Below are 26,590 nucleotides of genomic sequence, written 5' to 3'. Positions count from 1 at the left end.
CTGCAATCTATTGTCTCTGCACAAAAAAGGACACCCACTAGACCCTGAGGGGGCCAGACCCTGCAATAGTTCTTGTATTTCATGTTTTCTATCTCTTTGGCTCTGTAGTCTGCATTTCTTCTGGTTTTCCTTTCCATCTACTAATTCAAAATCTCTTTAGCCAAAATGGACCTGTTGCTAAGCCCACAGCTTTGTCAATTACACTTGCCATTTCCAGACGCTCTCTTTGATTCAGTCTGCCAGGTCATTTTTAGTGGTCTTGTGGCTTCTGGTTCGGGCTGTTTCCTTCTGTTAGTCTGTAAATAACTCAAGCATTCTTAGTTGAATTTAGGATGTCGAAGGCTGGGTTCTCAGAGGTTCAGTTCTGCTGTGATTCTGCTGACTTGCTCATGGCGGCTTTTCCGGTATGTGCTTGGTAATTTTTACCTGCGAGCTGATGTTTAGCCGACTTTAATCTGGGGAAACCCAGAGAGACTTGGGTGTGCTGGGAGCAGCCACCCACACGCATGTTCTCACTGAGTTTGCCAAGAACGTCATTCTTTTTACCTGGGCCACTTCTCAGGGCTATGCTTATGGCAAGTGGCCTAGAGGAATGAGATCACGTTTTCTCTGGTCAAAATGCAGGTCTGTTGACTGTCCACTGAAAAAGCAGTGAGTTCTTCAACCTCGGCAAGCATCAGCCATGGCACCAGCCCCAGTGCCTGCACAGCATCTGCCTGGGCCCCTCGTGTCACCCGTGGGGAACCTGTGCCAGCAAGAGGCTCGTGCTACTTGCTATGCTCCAGAGACCCAGGAACCTCATATCTCCAGTCAACATCTGTGAAACCTGCAGGCTAGCAGGTAAGTGTGGAAACAGAGTAGAAGCCAGACCCAGAAAAACGTCAGTCCCTCCAGGCACCTGCATGCTGCCCTCATGGAGGCTGGAGAGCTCCTCAGCGTGAGCATTTCCAGATCACTTCAAACCCTTGTAATGGGAGGCTGTGCTTACACATCTCGGGGAAGCTTTGGCCACCCCAATGCAAGGTCTCAGATGAACTTCCCTTTAGACTCCAGTGGACAGAGGCCTCATCATCTCTGAGGGCCCGGTTCCAGCTCCACACCTCATGTGGTCCAAGGCTGCAGCTCTTCCCCCACATCCTGCTGTTCGCAGGAGGCAGCGGTTCTGGCTACTGGCTGATGTACCCGAGGCCAGCCAGGGCTGTGGGGCTCCCCTGAGAATAAATGCTGTTAGAGGCTATGGTTCCGGTTTCAGCTCCCTCTTCATTTTTGGCCACTGTGAGATCTCCGTGCTTATGTATGAGCTCAACTATGCACCTATCCAAACTGTTTCAGCAACATTCAAAGCTATGAGAGATGCAGCTGTTCTCATTCAGAGAGCAGGGCTGGCTACGCAGCTGCTCATGGACCTGATGGGCTTCCACCCCTGCTCTCCGGGTTGAGGTCCCACACCTTCACCGATGGGTTGTCTCTGGTCATCACGTACTGCCCACTATGGCTGAATTTTACATCAGGATGGATGAAACCATTTCTGAGAAGGACCTACTGCTGGGATCTTGAGAGTCTTCAAAACATCTCCAGTGTCTGTGGCACAGGGCCGAGAGCACATACTGCTGCCGATGGTCCCTTTGCTGCTACTGTAGACAGACGTGTTGTGCTGGTGTGAGTGGAACTTGGCTGTGGTGATGACTTCTGTCAGCTCCTCCATGTTAGCAGGCTTGATGTCCACCATGTCAAAACTTCTGCGATTTCCAAGTGTCATAAATTAATTCTGAGGTCATCGATAGTGCTGTCTTTTTTTTTCAGACTGAGTCTCCCTCAGTTCCCAAGGCTGGAGTGCAAGTGGTGTGATCTCGGCTCACTGCAACCTCTGCCTCCCAGGTTCAAGTGATTCTCCTGCCTCAGCCTCCCAAGTAGCCAGGACTACTGGCGCGTGCCACCATGTCCGGCTAATTTTTTGTATTTTTAGTAGACACAGGGTTTGATCATGTTAGCCAGGATAGTTTTGATCTCCTGACCTTTCGATCTGCTCACCTCGCCTCCCAAAGTGCTGGGATTACAGGCGTGAGCCACCCCACCCAGCCAATAGTGCTATAATTCTAAATTATAGATGGATCTCAAAGTAATCCATCTTCATCACTCAAGTTATAACTTTCTGCTCTTTTATCTCATTCACTTCTTTTCCATAACGGTATAGTTTTATCATTTGTAGAGAGTAGAAAAGGAACGGCGTTCTGCTATAACCAACTAATTTAATTTTTTCCTCAATTTCTAGACTTTTCTAATAGACAAACCCTGGTTCAGGATTTTGAAACGTACTGCAAACATTATATTATCCCCTAGAACGAGAGCAGCTTTTATTCTTAGGTTCCCACTGGAAAATAACTTTGCAGTCCTCGTCTCCTGCCGCAGGATCTCTGGAGTAATTAAACTCAACAGTGGACATGATATCTGCTGCAGAGTGAGGCTGTGTAGCTCCCTGGTCACTGGCTGCTGGTCAGCAAAGCTTCTTCCAGCCTGTCCCCTGCGGCAGATCTGCAGTCATGTCCTCCTTGATGGCTCCACTGACTTGCGAGAAGCACCACTGAAACTGATTGCCCGCTGGCAGCAGCTGCCTCCAGCTCCTCCTATGGCAGCAGGCAGCAGGGACAGGCGGGGTTCGGAGGGGACCCTGGCAGACCAGGGAGGAGGCCTCTGCACCACTGCTGCCAAGCGATCAGTCTCAGCCGCCGCCACCGCCTGAACAGAAGACTTGTTGGAAGTTTTCAAACTTTGCTCTTTGCTCAATTAGCCAACATTGTCTTAGGACATGGTGCCAGCCAGATGCGGCGGCTCATGCCTGTAATCCCAGCACTTTGGGAGGCCAAGGTGGGTGGGGTGGATCGCTTGAGCCCAGGAGTTCAAGACCAGCCTGGGCAACATGGTGAAACCCCACCTCTACAAAAAATACGAAAATCAGTGGATGTGGTGCTGCCCGTCTGTGGTTCCAGCTACTATGGAGGTAGAGGTTGCAATGAGCCAGGATGGAGTCAATGCCCTCCAGAAAAAAAAGAGAGAGACATGGTACCTTTGAATGGTGTTTCCCTTTGGAGGTATCCTACAGGAGACCAAACTATCAGTGAAGATACACCTTCCCCCGTCACATATGCTCATTGAGAGTTCCATCAGGAAGACAGAAACCAACAAACCAACCTATGTATATCAAATATTAAAGGTTTAATACAGAGGATTGCAGACTGAGGGAAATAATGTCAGGAAGCCATCTGCTATAGTTTAGGAGTTTGTTCCCCCAAATCTTATATTGAAATTTGTTCTTAAGGTTGGAGGTGGAACCCAGTGGGTCATGGGAGTGGACCCCTCATGTGTAGATGAATGCCCTGGGTGGGGGCAGGCCGAGAGTGAGCCCTCACTATATTAGCTCACCAGGCACGCCCCACTCCCCCCACTCCCCACCCCGCCGCCTTGCTCTCTGGCCATGTGATGTCTGCGTGGCTCCTCTCTGCCTTCCCCCATGAGTGGAAGCAGACTGAGGCTTTCACCAGGTGCCCAGTCTTCCAGCTTACAGAATGATAAGCCAAATGCAATTTATAAATTATCCAGCCTCAGGTATTCCTTCACAGCAACACGAATGCACTAAGACACTATCACTAACAACTTCGGCCAGCAGCGTTGAAGCGGGGCTTGCTTTCTTTCCTTTCTTCTCCTCCTCCCCCTCCTCCTCTTCTTTCTCATTTTCTTTTCCTTCCCTCCCTCCCTTCTTTCTTTCCTCTCTTTCTTTTCTTTTCTTCCCCTCTCCCTCCCTCCCTCCTTCCCTCCTCTCCTTCTTTCTTTCCTTCCTTCCTTCCTTCCAAAACAGAGTCTCATTCTGTCACTCTGTTGCCAGGCTGGAGTGCAGTGGTGTGATCTCAGCCCGCTGCAACCTCCACCTCCCGGGTTCAAGAAATTCTCCTGCCTCAGCCTCCCGAGTAGCTGGGACTACAGGTACACACCACCATTCCCTGCTAATTTCTGGATTCTTAGCGTAGATGGAGTTTCACCATCTTAGCCAGGCTGGCCTTGAACTCCCGCCCTCAGGTGATCTGCCCACCTCAGTCTCCCAGAGTGCTAGGGTTACAGGCGTGAGCCACCATGCCTAGTCTTAGGGTTTTCTTAAGACATTATCTGGAAACAGCCTGAGCAACAGGGCAAGACCCTGTCTCTATTAAAAATACAAAAAAACTAGCTGGGTGTGATGGTATGTGCCTATGGTCCCAGCTACTAGGGAGGCTGAGGTGGGAGGATCACTTGAGGCCAGGAGTAGTGGGGGGTTGCAGTGAGCTGAGACTGCATCACTGCCCTCCAGCCTGGGTGACGGAGCGAGATTCTGTCTCTTAAAAAAAAGGTATTCAGAAGCTGTTTGGAAACTCACAGCCAATCATCTGTCTACTACTGCTTCTTGAAAAAACATGGCCTTCCTTTCCAAAACTCACCAAAGGCCCCTCATCAGCTGACGTATCCTGGAAGCAAAGGGGGAGGTGCCTTCTGGGAAATGTACTCCCTGGTCTCTCCTTGGCAACAGAGACTTTAGCAGGGGGTAAGAGCAATGCCAAGTTGACACAATCTAGCCCAGTTCCCAAGGACTTTGGTGATGGCCTATTTAAAATATCAAAAGACTTCTATACAAAGGACAAAGGCCATGTGACAAGGAGATGTATCCTCTCTCTTCTGATACCGTTCTTTCCACAGTCCTGCCCCAGGGGATGGGCAGCTAGGTGCTGTGTCTACAGGAGCTGTGAGGCCTGGGCATGGACCCCCGGGAGCCTTGGAAAAGCCTGCTGTGGCCTTGTGACCATCTTCTCTCCTCTGGGAAGGGTGGGCTTCCTGTGCTAGCATGGCGGCTCCTGGGCACGGCTCTGCGAGGTCGTGGATAACATGGACAAGCTTCCAGCAAGGGACGAGGACGAAAGCACAAGAGTGCTGCAGCCTTCTCATCTTTCTCCCTCACTCTGGAGAAGTAACACATGCTTGCCACTTCGTCACAGTTGTATTAGCAAACAGAGAAAGGCTGCCTCTATGCCTGGAATAAGAAACTTTCAGGGGAATGTCCTCATGCCAGTTATCTAAGTTAGAAAAAAAGTTCCCTCACCCTGCTCTGAGCAGCAGACCCCAGAGCGGTGTCCGTGCAACTGCATTAGGGTGTCTGCTTCTTCCCTTCGGAAATAAAAGAAAGACGGCCAGACGCAGTGGCTCCCGCCTGCAATCCAAGCACTCTGGGAGGCCGAGGCGGGCGGATCACAAGGTCAAGAGACTGAGACCATCCTGGCCAACAAGGTGAAACCCCATCTCTACTAAAAATACAAAAATTAGCCAGCACGCTGATGCACACCTGTAGTCCCAGCTATTTGGAGGCTGAGGCAAGAGAATTTCATGAACCCGGGAGGCAGAGGTTGCAGTGAGCTGAGATTGCACCTGCACGACTGCACTCCAGCCTGGGTGACAGAGTGAGGCTCCATAAAAAAAAAAAAAATATATATATATATATATATGTGTGTGTGTGTGTGTGTGTGTGTGTGTGTGTGTGTGTATGTGTGTGTGTGTGTGTGTGTGTGTGTGTAATAAAGACATATTACCAGCAGAGACCTGGGCAACCAGGGCAGATAATATCTGATTATGACTTAATATCATTCTCGGATAAACATAAAATGAAAGCCATTGAAAAATTCTCCAAACTGACATTTGTCTCCTGGTTCTGAATGTTTTTTATTTCACTTTCATTAAAAAACAAAACAACCCCAATAGTTAATTATTTAATCTCCCCTAATCTCTAGCCAACAACAACAACAACAACAACAACAAAGGGATAGCAGCTGACTCCCAGGGCTCAGGGAGCATCAAGCAACCAGTAGACACTCTGGAAACTTGCTACCGATAATCTCTGCCAAAATCCACATTAACTGGGCCACCATTGAGGGAGGGTCCTGGCAGCTGCAGTGCTGTGGCGGAGGGGGAAATAGGTGGAGATACACGGCCTGTGCCTGTGTGTTACCGTTTAATGGGACCTGAGTCTCAGAGGTCTGGCAGACCTGGCAAAGCACAGGGCTTGCCCTGCTCGGAGCCACACTGCAAGGGAAGTCATCAACACTCCGGAGACACTGTGGCTGGTCAACAATCCTTCCTCAAGAGAAGAAAGCCATGGGTTTTGACAGCAGACACACCCAGTTTCGAACCTGAGTTCCAGCCCTTCCAAGATGCGGGGCTTCGTGGAAGTCATTTGATCATCTAAGTTTAGTTTCTACACTTGTAAGACAGAAAGAAAACCTAACTGGCCGGGCATGGTGGCTCATGCCTGTAATCCCAGCACTTTGGGAGGCCAAGGGGGGTGGATCATGAGGTCAGGACATTGAGACCATCCTGGCTAACACAAGGAAACCCCATCTCTACTAAAAATACAAAAAATTAGCCAGGTGTAGTGGTGCGCACCTGAAGTCCCAGCTACTCAGGAGGCTGAGGCAGGAAAATTGCTTGAACCGGGGAGATGGAGGTTGCAGTGAGCCGGGATCATGCTGCTGCACTCCAGCCTGGGTGACAGAGCCATCTCAAAAAAAGAAAAAAAAGGCCGGGCGCGGTGGCTCAAGCCTGTAATCCCAGCACTTTGGGAGGCCGAGGAGGGTGGATCATGAGGTCAAGAGATCGAGACCCTCCTGGTCAACATGGTGAAACCCCATCTCTACTAAAAATACAAAACATTAGCTGGGCATGGTGGCACGTGCCTGTAATCCCAGCTACTCAGGAGGCTGAGGCAGGAGAATTGCCTGAACCCAGGAGGCAGAGGTTGCGGTGAGCCGAGATCGCGCCATTGCACTCCAGCCTGGGTAACAAGAGCGAAACTCCGTCTCAAAAAAAAAAAAAAAAGAAAAGAAAAAAAAGAAAACCTACCTTACAGGGTTGTTGGGAGGATTTAGTGGGATATCCTATGCAAAGCATATTAGCATCTGGTCCCTAGCAGGTCCTCCTGAGTTTAAATGCCTTTCTAAAGCACGGCATCTTCCACTTCTTCCTCTCTCTAGATCTTCCCTCTAGGCCACAGACATAATAGGTATTCTAAATATTCTGTCTTTTCTGCCGGCTGCACTGGAAAATGATAATCTTCAGGAATTCAGGAGAATAGGTCAAAGTCTTTGGGGGAGTAGCGGAGGGAATAAAAGGAGCCCCGAAATACTCAAGATGAGCCTGGGACATCTCACCAGCTCAGAAAGCAAGGAAGTTATCAAAGATAGCTGACTGTCCAAGGAGTCAGCGGTCAACTTGAAAAGGCTCTCGGCCAAAGATGGGACAGTTTGAGCATCAAAAGGGTAATAAATAATTTGTAGTCATGAAATCCAAGGGTCCACAATGATACTAAAACAATCAAACAAACCTCATTAGTCATCTTTGGGAGATGTTAAGGAAACCAACTTATTATTTTAAATTCTGGCAAATAAAGGGAAAGAATTAAAGCCACCCATACCTTGGAGTAATCAAAGTAGTTTCTGAAAAGTTTCTTTTTTTTTTTTTTTGAGACGGAGTTTCGCTCTTGTTACCCAGGCTGGAGTGCAATGGCGAGATCTCGGCTCAACGCAACCTCCGCCTCCTGGGTTCAGGCAATTCTCCTGCCTCAGCCTCCTGAGTAGCTGGGATTACAGGCACGTGCCACCATGCCCAGCTAATTTTTTGTATTTTTAGTAGAGACAGGGTTTCACCATGTTGACCAGGATGGTCTCGATCTCTTGACCTTGTGATCCACCCGCCTCGGCCTCCCAAAGTGCTGGGATTACAGGCTTGAGCCACCACACCCGGCAAAAGTTTCTATCTATAGGAGTATTTCAGCTGACAAAAAAAATAAATGGTAGAATTATTATCACAATTAGCATTTCATTATAACTTATAACCTCTAATAATAAAATAAAAAGGCTGCCAGCATCATGAAAGAGATATCAACCACATACCATGCACCTCCTCAGGGAAACACACGGAAGCGCCCTTCTCCCACCACCCAGCCCACGTTAAACCTAAACCTCAGAAAGCCTCTAGAATGAATTACAGATTTACAGGAAATACAAGGATCAAAAGAACAGGTTAAATGACACCATGATGCTGATATCAGTAAAATCCAGACTACGGACAAGCCTATAGGGAAAACAACCCAATTTTCATTATAGGTTGTTACATGCCCCCTAAGAACACTGTTAACATTCTGATACAAAAGTTTTCAGCTTTTTAAAATGCATATATACTATAAAAATGGGATTATTCTAACAGACATTCTGATAACAAAAGTTTTCAGCTTTGTAAAATGCATATATACTATAAAAATGGGATTATTCTAACATTGTTCTGTGACTTTTTTGCTGAATTAATAAATAGCAGACAGCCATTTATATCTACAACGCAGGTATAATTCATTCTTTTTAACAACTTTGCAGTATTCCATAGCGTGGATATAGCATAATTCATAAAGTCAACTTATCCTGGCATAGTTGTATTACTAAAGGATCACGCTTTAAACTTCGGCATTAAGAAAAGAGTTATCACTGAATGCTGGTGGTTTGGTGATGGAGCTTTGATGACGAACAAGATATTGGTGTAATCTGAGAATACCTCTCTATAAAATGCTAATCCATTATAATTTGATTTGGAGAGTTTAATGCAGAAAATCCTGGCAGACATCTACCTACTCAGGGGATGGAGGTTAACACCATGTGAGCCTCCTGGTGCACTGCAGTGAGATGAACAAGAAATAACTTTATGTGAAGTTACTGCCCAGAATACACGACTGAGTCTGGTCATGGGGAAGCATCAGACAGCAGCGTCGCCATCCTACAGAATATAAGTCCTGTCAAGAACTGTCAGGAAGATGAAAGACAAGAAAAGATCAAGGAATTGTTCCAGATGAAGGCATCTAAAAAAGAGACGTGACAACTGCATGTGACATGACTTCCTGGACAGGATCCTGGGCCCGAGAGGGGGGAAAGAAAATGGTGGGACAGTCAGTAAAATTTGAATAGGATGTAAAAGCTGTCCAAATCAAAACGGAGTCACTTGTGTTAAAAAAAAAAAAATAAAACCCTGACAAATGGTGCTGGGGAAGGCCATGCATGAATGCCTGATAACAAGAATGATCACAAAAGACGCCTTGTATTAGTCCATTTTCATACTGCTATGAAGAAATACCCAAGACTGTATAATTTGTAAAGTAAAAGAGGACTCACAGCTCCACGTGGCGGGGATGGTAGAAGGCGAAGGAGGAGAAAGGCATGTCTTACATGGCAGTAGGCAAGAGAGTGGGTGCAGAGGAACTGGTCTTTATAAAACCACCAGATCTCATGAGACTTACCACTATCACGAGATCAGCAAGGGAAAAACCCGCCCCCCATGATTCAATTACCTCCCACCATGTCCCTCCCATGACACGTGGGGATTACAGGAGCTAAAATTCAAGGTGAGATTTGGGTGGGGACGCAGACAAACCATATTATGCCACAAAAGCCACCCACAACCTCACACAATGGTCATCGCAACCTTACACACAAAACAAAATCTGCCCAGAAACTGCCTGTTTAACCTCAGACTGGTACTACTCTTGTTACTGATTCTTCAGCCAAGAATAATTACCTCAAAACCATTATGTAACTCCCTCTTTTTCCTTTAAAAGCCTGTGTCTTCCTTGACCTCCCTGAATATGCGCACAGTTTACAATGGCATGTGCATTCCCACTGCAGCGCCTGTTACTTTCTTTTAGAGAGTCTTTCTTTGCTATTGAGATCGACAGGTGTCTATGGGTCAGAGGTTAGTGCTGCACAGAAACTGATTTCCCAGTTTCGGGGGTTACATGGTGGTTATGTAGGAGAGCGTTACTGTTTTGGAGATACACATACTGAAGTGTTCTGGAGTAATGAAATATTCTTTTGTGGTAATACTCGTATTACCACGTCTGCAACTTGCTCTCCAAATGTGCAGAAAAAGCCTAGAGGGCAGGCAATGAAGCAAATACAGTAAAACATTAACAGCTGGGAAATCAGGAGCCGGCATACGGGAATTCTTGGTTTTGTTTTGGTTTGGTTTGGATTTTTTTCTGAGACCAAGTCTTACTCTGGTGCCCAAAGTAAGACAGAGTAAGACAGTCCAGACTGGGCTGGAGTTCAGTGGCGTGATCTCAGCTCACTGCAACCTCCGCCTCCTGGGTTCAAGCAATTCTCCTGTCTCAGCCTCTCAAGTAGCTGGGACTGCAGGTGGGTGCCATCACCCCCAGCTAATTTTCTATATTTAGTAGAGATGGGGTTTCACCACGTTAGCCACGCTGATCTCAAACTCCCGACCTCTGGTGATCCACCCGCCTCAGCCTCCCAGTGAGCTGGGATTACAGGCATGAGCCACTGCACCTAGCCTATGGGAGTTCTTTATACACACCTGGAGGCAACTTGACGAGGCTCTCAAGGTCCTGTACTCTGACCTGGCTCACGACCCGCTCTTCTTCCGCAATAGCCCGTGCTTGTGCCTGAGTGATATGTCTCTCCAACATTTCAAACTCATCCAGCCGCTGCTTATAGAGCTCCCGAATCTGGCAGGGGGATGATCAAACACACAGAAACCTGGTTAGATTACTTAGCTTTACTCGGCCCCACCCCAGCACCAGGGCTTCCAGTGAAGCACAGAATAGCCAGAGAACTACTGCAACCATCTGGTTTACCTACTAGATCTGAAGACTGAGCCCCATAGAGGGGAATGGCTACAGATTTCACAGTAAGGGCAGTAACAGACTCGAGCTTGGTAACCTGTCTCCTGGCTTCACAGTAAAGAAAGCTGCCATCCGAACAGTGAAATACCAGACACAAGTTAGCATACTTCCTGTGGTGCCACCCAAAACCACATTCAAGGAAGGACGTGCTCCCTAGCTACAGGGAACATGCTCAGCAGACAGCTGCTTCACAGTCTACCTAAGCTGCTGAAAAGGACTCACCTGAGACCATGTCCTTTCTGCAGCACCTACATCCAGTGACCGAGAGAGGCAGGGGGATAAAGGCCTGCCATTTTGGCCCAGACAGAAAAACTGTGACAGGCAATACTCTCTCCAGAGCAACCTGCTGCATTTGCCAAGGCTTGTTGGGCCCCCAAGACTAATTACAGATTGACTAGTCAACCAGCCAAATTTCGGATTCGTATTTTCTGGTTCAGACTTCTTATGGCAAGAAGCAGAGAGCTCACTGGTACAGGTAATATGAAAGAGAGTCTGCGTTAGCCAGGCAGGGTGGTGTGCACCTGTAGTCCCAACTACTTGGTAGGCTGAGGCAAGGGAATGGCTTGAGCCTAGGAGTGCAAGACCAGCCTGGGCAACACAGTGAGACCCTGTCTCTTTCTTTTCCTTCCTTCCTTTCTTCTTTTTCTTTTTCTTTTTTTTTTTTGAGACAGTTTTGATCTTGTTGCCCAGGCTGGAGTGCAATGGCGTGACCTTGGCTTACTACAACCTCTGCCTCTCGTGTTCAAGCAATTCTCCTGCTTCAGCCTCTGGAGCAGCTGGGATTACAGGTGCCCAAAACCATGCCCAGCTAATTTCTTGTGTTTTTAGTAGAGACGGGGTTTCGCCATGTTGGCCAGGCTGGTCTAGAACTCCTGACCTCAGGTGATCCACCCACCTCAGCCTCCCACGGTGCTGGGATTACAGGCATGAGCCACCGCACCTGGCCTTTTCCTTTCTTATTTATTTATTACAGCTGGAGTCTTGCTTTGGGGCTTAGCCTGGAGTACAGTGGCGCAATCACGGTTCACCTCTGTCTGCTCTTCCTGGGACCAAGGGATCCTCCTGCCTCAGCCTCCAAGTAGCTGGGATTATAGACATACACCACCATGTCCAGCAAATTTTTAAATTTTTGTAGATATGGTGTCTCAGGGTGGGCATGGTGGCTCATGCCTGTAATCCCAGCACTTTGGGAGGCCGAGGTGGGTGGATCATGAGGTCAGGAGTTGAAGATCAGCCTGGCCAAAATGGTGAAACCCCATCTCTATTGTTTTTATAAGTTTATTTTAATAAAAATAAAAAAATAATAAAAAGAAAAGGAAAAAAAAAGAGATGGTGTCTCAAACTCCTGAACTCAAGTGATACTCCCACCTCAGTTTCTCTAAGTACTGGGATTACAGGCATGTGCCACCATGCCTGGCCAACTCTATTTCTTTTAAAGAAAAAAACAACAACGTAGTTTACGTAGGGAGACAGTGTTCCTTATTGTATTCCTAAAGTTGGTGGCACCACAAAGATATTTATTTAGTCATTCTTTTAATAAAGATTTATTATGCAGCCGGGTGTGGTGGTGGGCACCTGTAATCCCAGCTATTTGGGAGGCTAAGGCAGAAGAATCACTTGAACCCAGGAGGCAGAGGTTGCAGTGAGCCAAGATCATGCCATTGCACTCCGGCATGGGCAAGAGGAGCAAAACTCAATCTCAAAAAAATAAGTAAATAAAATAAAAAAAGAGTTATTGTGTATTTACCATTTACATTTGGGGAAATGAATCAGATATGGTTTTGGGTCTCTGAGAGTTTACAGTGTAACAGGAGGAGCCTGGCAAGGATACAAATAGGTGGAATAAACTCTTAAAAGTGCTATAATAGCATATGAATGAGGATATAAGGACCGCTAAGAGGAAAGAGCTACAACTTCTTGAGGTCAGGAAACACCTTTCAGGAGACAATGGCCTGGGACGTGTCCTCAGATATAAAGTATTATGTTCAGTGGCATGTATCTTATTATTTGGGACTGCTGACAATCTCTGACCCTGACTTTTGGATGTAGAAATTAGCATCTTAGGCCGGGCGCGGTGGCTCAAGCCTGTAATCCCAGCACTTTAGGAGGCCGAGGCGGGTGGATCACGAGGTCAAGAGATCGAGACCATTCTGGTCAACATAGTGAAACCCCGTCTCTACTAAAAATACAAAAATTAGCTGGGCATGGTGGCGTGTGCCTGTAATCCCAGCTACTCAGGAGGCTGAGGCAGGAGAATTGCCTGAACCCAGGAGGCGGAGGTTGCGGTGAGCCGAGATTGCGCCATTGCACTCCAGCCTGGGTAACAAGAGCGCGAAACTCTGTCTCAAAAAAAAAAAAAAAAAAGAAATTAGCATCTTATCTGAATAATAACAAGACCAACCATCACTTACTGAGTGCTTACCATATTGTAAATACTCAATGTAGTAAACGCTTTACTGTATTGACTCATTTACTCCTCAAAACCTGTGAGGTGAATATTGTTCCTATCTGCATTTTATAGATAAGGAAACTGAGGCATACAGATGTAAGGATAACCCAAGGTTATACAGATGGTATGTGCAGGAGCCAGGACTTGCATCCAGGGCACACAGTTCCAGAGCATCTGCTCTTAATCATTAGACCCTGCGATATTTCTATAGGTGGACCTGGGGAAGACCAGCAGCCAAGGGGGCTGTCTGAGGGAAAACTCGGTCCATGCAGACACTCATATGGAATAGTGATTATCGCTTCTCCCAGGGAGAATGAATTTGAGTCCCGTCCAGTTATATGGCAGTGACATCCAGAGACAATTGAGGAAAAGCAAAGAACAGATGATGACTGAGGAAAGAGGGAGAGGAATGCAGGTATAAGAAAAGCAACGTTGCAGAAGTGGAATAACAGATGCCTGCTCTTTTCAAAGTTTCTTTTGTAATTACAAAATTAACTCATGTACATGGCAAAATTCAGACAATACAGAAACGAGCAAAGAAGTTAAATGTCCCGTAAAAGTATTGTTAACATTTTGTTGTAAAAGTTTTTAGCTTTTTTGGCAACTATATATATTATAAAAAAAGGAAATTAGCCTAACATTGTTCTATGGCTTTTTTGCTAAATTAATAAATGGGAGGCCAGGCATGGTGGCTCACGCTGGTAATCCTAACACTTTGGGAAGCTGACGCAGGCAGATCACTTGAAGTCAGGAGTTCCAGACCAGCCTGGCCAACATGGTGAAACCCCACCTCTACTAAAAATAGAAAAATTAGCCAGGCGTGGTGGCACATGCCTGTAATCCCAGTGACTTGGGAGGCTGATGCAGGAGAATCGCTTGAACCTAGGAGACAGAGGTTGCAGTGAGCCAAGATCATGCCACTGCACCCAGCCTGGGCAACAGAGGGAGACTCCATCTAAAAAAAAATGTAAATAAATGAAATAAAATTAAATAAATAAATGTTAGCTCCATAACGCAGGTATAATTCATTCTTTTTAACAACTTCATAGTATTCCATAGTGTGAATATACCATAATTTATAAAGTCGACTTATCTTTGCAAAGTTGTATTTCTACAGAATAACTCTTTAAACTTTTCTGCATTCTAAATTTTCTGCAATTTAAAAACTTCAAATGTTTAAATTAATTTCAGCTTTTAAGTTAAGACTTTTATAATATGGGCCAGACACAGTGGCTCACACTTGTAATACTGACATCTGGGGAGGCCAGGGTGGAAGGATCAATTGAGGCCAGGAGTTTGAGACCAGCCTGGGCAACATAGTAGGACCCTCTCTCACAATTTCTGTAAAATAAAAAATTAGCTGGGCATACTGGTGCATGCTTGTGGTCCCTGCTACTCCAGATGCTGAGGTGGAAGGATCAGTTGAGCCCCTGATGTCAAGGCTGCAGTGAGCTGTGATCACACCACCACACTCCAGCCTGGGCAACAGAGCCAGACCCTGTCTCAAAAAAAAAAAAAAAAAAAAAAAAAAAAAAAAAGTAACATGTATTATTATTAATTTTTTTTTTTCCCTAAAAGAGAGATCACTCTTTGCCAATTCAGACTCTGGTATAGTGGCTTCTTGTGGGACAGATACTGAGAAGATAGAATCGAATGAACTGGGTGACTGGTCGTGGCGTTTATAGGTTTATGATGCTCCATATATTCTGGCTTATGTGAATGGCAGGGATGTGAGTCAGAAGTACAAGGGCAAGGTCTGGCCTGGGTAGGCTGAAGTCTTAGCAGACTGAATGTGGTGACCCAGGAATTTCAGAGTACAGGGTCTCAGCCGGGCTTTCTGGCTGCATTTCAAGAAGCCTATAAACCATGGAGGGGGCAAGGCTGGTCTTATGACTATCTCACATACTGTATGGGTATTCATTTCGTTAACGTCTAGCTACCTCAGGTAGGTTGAAAGCTACAGAGGACAGGTTGAATGTGTGAATGTGTGCGTGCCTGAACACTGGCGTTTTTATTCACTGCTGAATTCCCACTTCGTAGAACAGAGCATGACATCCAGCAGACATTCAACAAATGTGTCTCGTTTTGTTTTGTGTTTTTGAGATGGAGTTTCACTTTTGTTGCCCAGGCTGGAGTGCAATAGCGTGATCTCGGCTCACCGCAACCTCCACCTCCCAGGTTCAAGCGATTCTCCTGCCTCAGCCTCCCGCGTAGCTGGGATAACAGGAGCCCGCAATGATGCCCGGCTAATTTTGTATTTTTAGTAAAGACAGAGTTTCCTCCATGTCGATCAGGCTGGTCTCAAACTCGCGACCTCCGGTGATCCGCCCACCTCAGCCTCCCAAAGTGCTGGGATTACAGGCGGGAGCCACGCTCCCAGCCAACAAATGTGTCAAGTGAAGGAATGACTGAGGCTAAGGACGAAGGATGTATGTCACTTAAGGGGCGGATAGAGAACAGAATGGAATGGAGAAGAAGATCTGAGAGGCAGGAGGCACACGGGAGTAAAGGATCCGGTTGGGGAGGAGTGCCCACAAGTTTAAGGGAGTCCTTAGTAGGGTGGCCAGCAGAGGCTGACTCAGCACAGAGGCCCCACGTCAGCTGGTTTTTGCTGTTCCAGAGACTAGACATGCTTCCTAAAATCTGCGCATAACTGGCCCAGTCAAGACTGGTTTGTGATACAAAGGCACCCCAAAGCTGGGTGACTTTTGGCTTTATCATTTCCATGGAGCAACTATTCAGCGGTTTGCCGCAGTCGTTCATCGATATGTGCAATATATAACATACGTGCCCAGAGAAATATAGATAGGTGCTATAGACACGTGCCACACGTGTGTGGTATTTGCATGTGTGTGTGTATGGCTAGAGCGTCTTTCCACTAGAATGTCGGGACCACTTGGGCATGATGGGCTGTTTCTCAGCTGCAGCCCCAGATCCTGGAACAGCACCTGGCACCCGGCAGGTGCTCACGCGTGCCGAACGCTGAGTTCCCGGCACCGTCCGCAGACGCGACGCCACCGCCGCGTTACCACCGCCGCGTTACCTGCTGCAGCTGGTCCACGAACTCCTCGTGGCGCTCATCGTCGCTGCCACGGGCCTTGATCAAGTTTGCGCTCAGGTCGTCGCCGATGACCTCGGCCGAGTACAAGTTGCGGAAGACGCTGGTGAGCAAGTGGGAGATGTCCTGGGTGCGCAGCGAGGAGGGGCGCAGACGAAGCAGCTGCGGCTCGGGACGCGGCGTGAGCTCGAGCTGCGTGAGGCGGCGCGGCCGGGCTGCGAAGCTGTGCGGGAAGCCCTCGGAGCAGGCGAGGGAGGAAGACAAGGAGGATTTCCAGGTGGGCTGGCTGAGGCTGCTGGACCCGGCCGGTGGCGAAGTTGGCGCCCACATCGTCCCTGGGCACTCGTAGGTCGGGGACGCTGAAGACCCAGGTGCGCCGGAGCTCCTCGTCTCCATGGCGACTGAGACGCCGCTAACGCCCTGCGCCCGTCCGCTTCCGGCCCCGCCCCTTCCGCCTTGCCTTTCTCTCGGATCACGTCATCGCTGTGGTCCTCGTGACCGTTCGCGTCTTCAGCCTCGTCCCTTTAAAAGTGAGCTTACTAATGTGAGTACCCATCCTTTAAAAGTGAGCTTACTAAGTGTGAGGACCCGGGAGAAAGGTTTAATCCACACAGCCAGGCCTGTCTGCAAAACCTGGTACCTACCTACCTTCATCCATTCTTTAAGTTGTTCAGCAGTTGTTCATTCACTCGTGTTTGTTGTATAAGGATTGTGTTTCAGGTCTGTGCTGGTAGCTGAAGATACCAAAGAGGTATGGTATCTTGTGATATCTTCTGCCTTCGGGAAGTGCACAGTCGTGTATGTGTTTGTGATGAGGGTGGTGCGTGTGAAGGTAATGGGAAAACAACTGTACTTTAGTGGGTTAAGTAAGGCTAAGGTGGAGATAAATGTTGGTTGTCATGGAACTACAAAGGAGGACAGGAACTTAGTCTGTAGAAGGGGCGATTACTTCTTGGAACAAATGAAAAGCAAGCAGAGATTTCAAAGAATGAGTAGACCAAACATTATTAGTCATCAGGGAAGTGGAAATTAAAACCACAATGCAATACAACTCCACAGTTAGTAGAAGAGCAAAAAATTAAAAAAGTACTTGAGGCTGGGCATGGTGGCTCACGCCTGTAATCCAAGCACTTTGGAGGCCAAGGCGGGCGGATCACCTGAGGTCAGGAGTTCAAGACCAGCCTGACCAACATAGTGAAACCCGTCTTTAAAAAAAAAAAAAAAGGTACTTGAAAAAGAGCATGGTGTGTGTGTGGTGGCTCACACCTGTAATCCCAACACTTTGGGAGGCTGAGGCAGGAGGGTCACTTGAGGCCAGGAGTTTGAAACCAGTCTGGGCTATGTTGCCCATCTCTACAAAAATCTTAAAATGTGGGAAGTACTGAAAGAAATTCAGGAGGAGTGGAACTTAAAGAGTGTGAACGTGGAGGAATGACACTGATAGGTTAGGGCCAGATTGTAAGTGGGTTGGTAGGCCACGTTAGGGAATTTGGACTTTATTCTGGGTGCAGGAGGAGGCTCATCAAGGGTCTTAAGCTGGGGGATGTCATGATCAGCTCTGTTTTACTGAGATCATTCTGATTGCTGTAAGAATAGACAGGAGAGGCAAGAGGCATTAGGAGGTGCAGTTAGGAAACTAACACAGTGGTTAGGAAACAGATGAAGGGAGATTGGATGAGAGAGAGGGAACTGGATTAGAGACACATCCAGAAAGTAGAATTGACAAGACTTGCTGATGGATAATGGGAGGTGAGAAACACACACCAAGAATGACTCCCAGGTGTCCTGTGTGTGCAATCAGGGGGTGATGAGAGCATCACTGAGATTGGGGAAGAGGATTGTTTGTCCAGGGCAGCAGCGTGACATCATATTGACTGTTGTCATTTGCACACGATGGCTTTTGTTCACAAGCGATGTAACTACTTTCTACTCTGTGGTGTTTGCTTGCCTTACATCCTGAAACCACTTCCAGAGATGAGTGCTCGGATGCTTGCCCACACACCTGTGCTGCTTCAAATGCTACTTCTGTTGGGCCTGGTTCTCTCTTTTGTCCTTTCCAGTACCTTTTCTGTCCTGAGATCTGAGAAGCCAGGATCGCCTGCCATGAACTGTGTACGTGCAAGGCCCATCTCTGGCTGTCCCCCAACTGCACTCTTTCCCACAGAGTAAGAGACCACAGGGCCAAGATGATGTGCCCCATGCCTGCCCTCTAGGTACCTGGGACCCCAAAAGTATGTGTCCATGTCCTGAGTTGATTCCAGGGCCTATGCAGTCCTCTTTTTTTTTTTTTTGAGATGGAGTTTCGCCCTTGTTACCCAGGCTGGAGTGCAATGGCGCGATCTCGGCTCACCGCAACCTCTGCCTCCTGGGCTCAGGCAATTCTCCTGCCTCAGCCTCCTGAGTAGCCGGGATTACAGGCACGTGCCACCATGCCCAGCTAATTTTTTGCACTTTTAGTAGAGACGGGGTTTCACCATGTTGACCAGGATGGTCTCGATCTCTCGACCTCGTGATCCACCCGCCTCGGCCTCCCAAAATGCTGGGATTACAGGCTTGAGCCACCGCGCCCGGCCAAACGGTAGATCACGCCGCAGTCCTCTTTTTAAGTCTGTCCTCCCAGGGCTGGCTTAAAAGGGTGGCTATGGTGGGAGGAAGAGGAGGGAAGCGGAGGGAGCTTTGGCAAACAGGCGTTTCTCCAATTTTCCACATGCATACAAGCCCCCAGTGGTGCAGGAGGGAGCTGTGGGTAGGAAGGGGAGTGCAGCAGGCCTCCATTGCTCTAATCGGGCAAATGGAGCCCCAATCGGGTGATCTAGTCACTTAGGAGCACTTGTGGAGGCTCCATGGTCCCCTTCCCTATTACAGGGAAGGACAGGACAACAGACCCTTGTCATTACTTTTGGCTTCTCCGTCCTGCCTCCAGATAGCGTCAGAGACAGTCACAGAGTCTGACTAGCCTGGGAGAGGTCTCCCTTAGCTTTGCATGACCCCTCCCACCTCCTGGCTCCAGACTGAGGTCACCAGCACCCTCTGGTCCCTCCAGTGGCAACAGCCACCCCTCGGTAATCATCTCCCTTGACCTCTCAGCAGCTGCTGGTGCTGCTGCCCATTTCCTCTGACTGATGCACTCTCTTCCCTGCCTTCCCGTTTCTTCTGCGCATCACCTGTCTCCAGCCTCGGGTTCCTGTTCTACCAGTATCTCTCTGCTTGATAAACTGGATTCATCCCTGATTGCACCATGCCCGGCATTCGATTTTTGTTTGCTCCCTGGCTAACTGAATAGAAATGAATGGCTGCGACCCTGCTTGGGTAACAGGGTCAGGTCACTTTTGGAACCACTCTTCAGCTCCCCTCCCTTGGGGACTTCATCAGCACAAAGGGAATTCCTTGTGAGATGCTGTCTTCATCTTATAACCTGTTCTATTGACCGCATTTTTGTTTGTTTGTTTACCTCTAGGTTCCCACACACATTTTTGGCCTTTACTTTTTTTTTTTCCACTGCTTTTTTTCTTTTTGAGACAGGTCTCACTCTGTCACCCAGGCAGGGGTGCAGGGGTATGATCACAGCTCATTACAGCTTCAACCTCCTGGGCTCAGGCAATCCCCTTGCCTCAGCCTCCCGAGTAGCTGGGACCACAGTCCTGCACCACCATACCCAGCTAATATTTAAAATTATTTGTAGAAACAAAGTCTCCTTGTGTTGCCCAGGCTGGTCTGAAACACCTGGCTTCACATAATCCTCCGGCCTTCACCTCCCAAAATGTTGGAATTACAGTCACGAGCCACTGCACCTGGCCTTTGTTTTTCATATTTTTTAAAACTTAAATTTCAGAGTTTCACAGATGTCCAACTTTTTGATTGCAAGGATGTTTTTGCTTATCTGTGGCGGTGGATATCATGAACATTATGCATGGACCCCTTTTTTTTTTTTTTTTTGAGATGGAGTTTCGCTTTTTTTGTTACCCAGGCTGGAGTGCAATGGCGCGATCTCAGCTCACCGCAACCTCTGCCTCCTGGGTTCGGGCAATTCTCCTGCCTCAGCCTCCTGAGTAGCTGGGATTATAGGCGCGCACCACCACGCCCAGCTAATGTTTTGTATTTTTAGTAGAGACGGGGTTTCACCATGTTGACCAGGATGGTCTCGATCTCTTGACCTCGTGATCCACCCACCTCAGCCTCCCAAAGTGCTGGGATTACAGGCTTGAGCCACCGTGCCCGGCCTATGGACCCCTTTTGTTTTTAAAGCTTATCAGCTACCGTGTTAGTGTATTTTATGTGTGGCCCAAGACAATTCTTCTAATGTGGCCCGGGGAAGCCAAAAGGTTGGACACCCATGTATAAAAGCAAATTCAAATAGTGCATAAATAATAAAAAGGAAGTGTCCTCCTCTCACTCCTTTCCCCAAAATTATTAGAGTATTTCTGCTTACTTTCAGCTGTTTTTTTCTGCCTACACGAACACTAATATCTGTCAAGACAGTTAAAAAGTTGTTTAAAAACAGGTCGGGTGTGGTGGCTCATGCCTGTAATCCCAGCACTTTAGAAGGCTGGGCGGGTGTATTGCTTGAGGCCAGGAGTCCAAGACCAGCCTGGCCAACATGACAAACCCTGTCTCTGCTAAAGATACTAAAAATAGTCAGGCTTGGTGGCATATGCCTGTAATCTCAGCTACTTGGGAGCCTGAGACACAAGAATTGCTTGAACCTGGGAGGCTTGTACTGAGCTGAGATAGTGTCACTGCACTCCAGCCTGGGTGACAGTGAGACTCTGTCTCAAAAGAAAAAAAAGAAAAAAAAAAAGAGTGAAATAATGTTACACATAGATATTGTCCTGCCATTTGTGTTTTTCACTTAAGTCCTATAGCAACTCATGGAGAAATGCTTGTTTTTTTTGCTCCTATAAAAATGCTGTAATGAGCAACCTCGTTCATGTTTATGCATAGTTTGCATAGCTGTACAATGTTTCTGTGAGATAATATCATAGGAGGGCTTGGCTAAAGGTGTGTACATTTTAGTAGTTGAGATACTGCCAAAATGCCCTCTAAAAAGATACCAGAATATAATCCCATTTGCAAAATGTGAGAGTTCATGGACACTTTAAACATGTTTTGAACCCTATCCCAGACTTCATCCCTAGCCTGCATCTCCCTCCCAAACTCCAGACTTGTACATTCATCATGTTTTTGACATTCTTGCTTGGATGGCACCTCAAGCTTATTATTTAAAAAATAAAAAAAAAACACAACTTTTTATTGGCAACCATCAAAGATACTCACAACAAGACTCAGACCTAAGGGCAGAGACCCCTAAACAGATGGTTTTCCCTTAACTCTTCAGGCTGGAGCGGATTTTAAACCAAGCTGGAGAAATCACTCCAGCTCTGGCCACAACCTAATCTCTACATCCTGGCCTTCACCCTGGCTGGAAGCTGGTTCACTTCGTCCAAGGGCCAAGTTCCAGAAGCATTCATGGCTTCTGCAAGTTTGAGCATCCCTCGTTCCTGGCGCTGGCAGTGCCACTCAGCCATGGACTGGACATCCACGGGGTCCCGGGTTTGTATAAATAGGAGCCATGAACCGCGACCTCAGTGAGGTCTGAAGACTCCAGAGCCTTCAGCTGGAGCATGGCCTTGCTCCTCTGCTCGATGTAAGGGATTCGAGATCCGTGCAGGCCGAACGTGGCTTCCAGCAGCCGTGTCCAGACCGGGAACACCCCTGGATCTTTCAGGTCTTCGGGAACTTTCACCCACAGCAGGATATTTCTACATTCCGGGAGTGTTCCCATCTTATAACGCTCACCACCAAAACCACGCTCCAGCACAAGCCGGGCGTAAGGTGCTGGGGGAGCCGCAGAAAGCCTCACACCTGGCAATGCCTCACACCTGGCGGCCCCACCAGCACCTCAAACAGGTCTGAAATAGACTGCCTGCTCCTCCTCGGCCTTCGCCGTTTCAGTTAATGGGAGCGACTCGTCTCTTTCTCTCATAGCCCCCACCAGTAATTCCTCTTGACTCCACCTTCAAAATGTATCTGGAACCCTACCAGTTTCCACACTCCACTCCTGCCTCCGAGGTCTGAGCCACCATCCACTCCCACCTGAATTGGGTATTGCAGGAGTCTCCCACTGGGCTCTTGCTCCAGCCCTCGTGCCCCCACGGTGACGTCTTCCAGCAGAGGATTCTCTTACGTTAGTCAGATCACGCCCCTCCCTGGCTTGAAGCCTTGCAAGTGTGCTCCGTTTCTCCCAAGGTAAGAGCTGAATTCTTTTGCGTTGTTGTCATTTTTGAGACCGTCTTGCTCCGTTGCCCAGGCTGGAGTGCAATGGCGCCATCTTGGCTCCCTGCAACCTCCGCCTCCCAGGTTCAAGCAATTTTCCTGCCTCAGCCTCTCAAGTAGCTGGGATTACAGGCGCCCACCACTCCACACAGCTAATTTTTTTGTTGTTGTTGTTTATTTGTATTTTTAGTAGAGACTAGGTTTTGCCATGTTGGCCAGCCTGGTCTTGAACTCCGGACTTCAGGTGATCCACCCGCCTCAGCCTCCCAAAGTGCTGGGATTACAAGTGTGAGCCACCGTGCCTAGCCCCACCGGCCATTAAAAGGTGAATTCCTGCAAGACGCAACGAGACCTGGCCCCGGTTACCTCTCATTCTCCTCCCATGATCACCCTGCCCCTCTTCCCAGTTCCCTTGGTCTCATCTGCAGCCACACTGGCCTTGTCCTCCTTGCCCTTCCTCCAGCACACCAGACGCCCTCCTGCCTCAGGGTGTTTTCCCTGTGCCTGGACTCCTTTGCCCAGACATCTCTAAATGTCTCAGTCTCTCAATTCCATCAAGTCTTTGCTTGAATGTCACCTTCCCCAGAAGATCTAGCCTGCTCAACCCCTTTAAAACGTAGCTCTGTCAGACTGGGTGGATCACTTGGGGTCAAGAGTTCAAGAGCAGCCTGGCCAACGTGGTAAAACTTCTCTATTCAAAATACAAAAATTAGCTCGGCCTGGAGGCACACACCTGTAATCTTAGCTACTCAGGAGGCTGAGGGAGGAGAATCACTTGAACCTGGAGGGCAGAGGTTGCAGTGAGCAGAGATCGTGTCTTTTTTAAAAAAATAATAATGATAAAAGTAGGCTTTGTTGTTTGGTGGTTACAGATGCGTTTAGCCACGGGTTTGTTTGGTGAGGTGGTTTTTGCTTTTATTTTGGCGTTGCATTTTAGGATTAACGAATAAGATAATTATTAGTATAATTAGCAACAGTTGTTTTTAGTTAAAGAGTGACTTTCGGGAATGGTGGTTTAACTAGGAGAGCTGATTTTGCACACCTTTTCATTATTTTTGGCTAGAGGAATTACAAAAGCAGCTGTTTGTACTGACTTAGTAATAGATGCCGCTGTAACGCTGGTGGTAGCCAGGATGACTGTGGCTGAGACTAGAAAATCTGTAAGTGGAACTATGAATGTTTTGTGTTTGACCTGTAGTGTTACTTGGCGTTTTAGTTTACTGTATGCCATTAGGAGGAACTTTACTGAGGGTAAGTTAATTTTTTTAATTAAGCAGTTGTGTTAGAAGGGGGTGTTTGTTTAAATTACAGGGCAGAAAAATGTAGATTAGAGGATGGGCTTGATAGAATGGAGCAAGTGCAGGTTTCAGGCAAAGTCAGAGAATAAAAAATAAACCAATTTTAAGCAGGATTTGCCTAGCTTTTTGCGTTTTGGGTTGTTGTTTGTTTGTTTTTTTTTTAGCATTTTTTAGGTGATGTTTAGGGCTTGTGGTTTGAGGAAGCTGCATTGTTTTGCAGTTTTTTTTAGGCTGGCTTAAGTTTTTTTAATGAGGACGCAGTTTTTTTGGCTGGTGCTGGTGTACTGGAAATTTTAGTGTTGGTAACTGTGCTAAGAGACTTTTTAGAATTTTTGTAAAGAGGTTAGTACTTTTAAAAAAAACATGTGCTTTATTTTAATGTCTAGTTTATAGAAAAACTAGATGATACCCTTTTAACTTTTAACCAATTTGTTTACACACTTTTTTTACAGTTAATGTTTTAAAACTTGCTTAGACTTTTAAAACAACATTTATACAGTTTACTTGCATACATTTTTAAAATTAAAACTGTTTGTTTTGGTTAAGCAGTGACGTTGTAGCTGTGGGCTTAAGATTAGACTTTTTTTTTTTTTTTTTTTGAGACGGAGTTTCACTCTTGTTACCTAGGCTCGAGTGCAATGGCATGATCTCGGCTCACTGCAACCTCCGCCTCCTGGGTTCAGGCAATTCTCCTGCCTCAGCCTCCTGAGTAGCTGGGATTATAGGCACGCACCACCATGCCCAGCTAATTTTTTGTATTTTTAGTAGAGACGGGGTTTCACCATGTTGACCAGGATGGTCTCGATCTCTGACCTCGTGATCCACCCGCCTCGGCCTCCCAAAGTGCTGGGATTACAGGATTGAGCCACCGTGCCCGGCCAAGATTAGACTTTTTAAAGCTATTTTAATATTTTGTAATAAATAAACTGAGTAAGCCAAGCTACTGTATTTATGGGCTGAGCGGAAAAAGTTTTTAATGTTAGAATTAGGGCTTTAATTTTTGCTTTTTGAGTGTTAGCAAACTTAGATGGATTGAATTATGTGGTTTTTATTAGACTGCAGCTTTTTCTGGTTTACTTGACTCATTAGTAAACCGTGATAAAGTAATAGGTATGGAGAAGTGCAATACTGCTTTGAATTGCTTTTTTGTTTTAAAGAAATTTTGATGATATTAGGATTATAATTTAGCAATTGACTGCATAATTTATTAAGATGGCAGGCCGAAATTGATGACATGACATTTAAAGGAAATTTGAAAATATTTTTGGAGGCAGAGACTCAAAGAATATATTTAAGTCTGTGCTTAAAGCCACAGGTAGAAGGGTGTGAACTTTGCAGTTGAGGTTTCAGGCTCACCAAGTTTGTGGACTTTAAATTGGCAAACTGTTTTGAAAACAATGACTGACTATTAGAGCAAAGACTATTTTTAATTAGTTTTTTATGCATATGTTTTTATTATACTTACATACAGTTGTGTGTTTTTTTTTATTTTTTATTTTTTTGTTTTTTTTTTTTTTTTTGAGACGGAGTTTCGCTCTTGCTACCCAGGCTGGAGTGCAATGGCGCGATCTCGGCTCACCGCAACCTCTGCCTCCTGGGTTCAGGCGATTCTCCTGCCTCAGCCTCCTGAGTAGCTGGGATTACAGGCACGCGCCACCATGCCCAGCTAATTTTTGTATTTTTAGTGGAGATGGGGTTTCACCATGTTGACCAGGATGGTCTCGATCTCTTGACCTCGTGATCCACCTGCCTCGGCCTCCCAAAGTGCTGGGATTACAGGCTTGAGCCACCGCGCCCGGCCCTTTTTTTTTTTTTTTTGAGATGGAGTTTTGCTCTTGTTACCCAGGCTGGAGTGCAATGGCACGATCTCGGCTCACTGCAACCTCCACCTCCTGGGTTCAGGCAATTCTCCTGCCTCAGCCTCCTGAGTAGCTGGGATTACAGGCACATGCCACCATGCCCAGCTAATTTTTTTTTTGTTTTTGTTTTTGTTTTTTTTGAGACGGAGTTTCTCTCTTGTTACCCAGGCTGGAGTGCAATGGCTCGATCTCAGCTCACTGCGACCTCCGCCTCCTGGGTTCAGGCAATTCTCCTGCCTCAGCCTCCCGAGTAGCTGGGATTACAGGCACGTGCCACCATGCCCAGCTAATTTTTTGTGTTTTTAGTAGAGACGGGGTTTCACCATGTTGACCAGGATGGTCTCTATCTCTCGACCTCATGATCCACCTGCCTCGGCCTCCCAAAGTGCTGGGATTACAGGCTTGAGTCACCGAGCCCAGCCCATACAATTTTTTTTAACTTGAGAAGGGGCACAACATTTTTACTTTTTAATTTAACAAATATTTAATTTGGATTAAAGGCTTTTTTCTTCAAGGGTAATGTGTGGTTTTACGTGCTTAGCTTTTAAATGCTTTTTAACTAATTTGTGGGCCTTTTGTAATTTTTTTTTTTAGAGGTTACTATTTTACTTACATTGGATTTTAAAAGAGCCATGTTAAGGGTCATATTGGAATAACAGCAGTGGTTGATATTAGAAAAGGTTTTACAAATTTTTAAATTTAACTCAAATTACAGCCGAGAATTACAATTTGGGATGTTGCTTGTTTACAAAGAACACAGGAAATCTTACTGTGGGACACCTGTGGAGAGCAGCCGGCGGCCGGTCCGGGACAGCAGGCAGTGATGCTGGCCCTGCCTGGGTGCTGCTTGCTTCTTCCACCTTGGCTGGCTTGGGAGGAGCTTTTTTGCCAGAGCCTTTTTTT

General features: G+C 47.0%; 2 protein-coding genes and 1 pseudogene across 5 annotated transcripts in view; 1 reads left to right on the top strand and 2 right to left on the bottom strand.

Annotated features, from left to right (window-relative positions):
- Positions 1 to 16,674, bottom strand: part of DLEC1 (DLEC1 cilia and flagella associated protein) — a 71,454-nt gene extending 54,780 nt beyond the window's left edge. For 3 of the 4 annotated variants that reach the window (XM_074406030.1, XM_010341498.3, XM_010341500.3), the window contains exons 1-2: positions 16,243 to 16,674; positions 10,423 to 10,573 (exon numbers count right to left, since the gene is read on the bottom strand). In XM_074406030.1, coding sequence (XP_074262131.1) covers positions 10,423 to 10,573; positions 16,243 to 16,653 — 562 coding nt within the window. In that variant the 5' untranslated portion in view covers positions 16,654 to 16,674. The other variant, XM_074406031.1, reaches the window with a different exon arrangement.
- Positions 16,675 to 16,719: 45 nt separating this feature from the next.
- Positions 16,720 to 26,590, top strand: part of PLCD1 (phospholipase C delta 1) — a 57,320-nt gene continuing 47,449 nt past the window's right edge. Inside the window, exon 1 of the mRNA XM_010341502.3 lies at positions 16,720 to 16,801. The gene's annotated coding sequence lies outside the window, so the exon portion shown is untranslated. The remainder of the gene's footprint in view (positions 16,802 to 26,590) is intronic.
- Positions 21,689 to 22,039, bottom strand: LOC141585657 (developmental pluripotency-associated 5 protein-like; annotated as a pseudogene).

The sequence above is a fragment of the Saimiri boliviensis genome, chromosome 9 (genome assembly GCF_048565385.1).
Source record: "Saimiri boliviensis isolate mSaiBol1 chromosome 9, mSaiBol1.pri, whole genome shotgun sequence".
In the NCBI taxonomy this organism is placed as follows: Eukaryota; Metazoa; Chordata; class Mammalia; order Primates; family Cebidae; genus Saimiri; species Saimiri boliviensis.
Note: the sequence above shows the minus strand (reverse complement) of the source record. Positions and strands in the feature narration are given on the sequence as shown.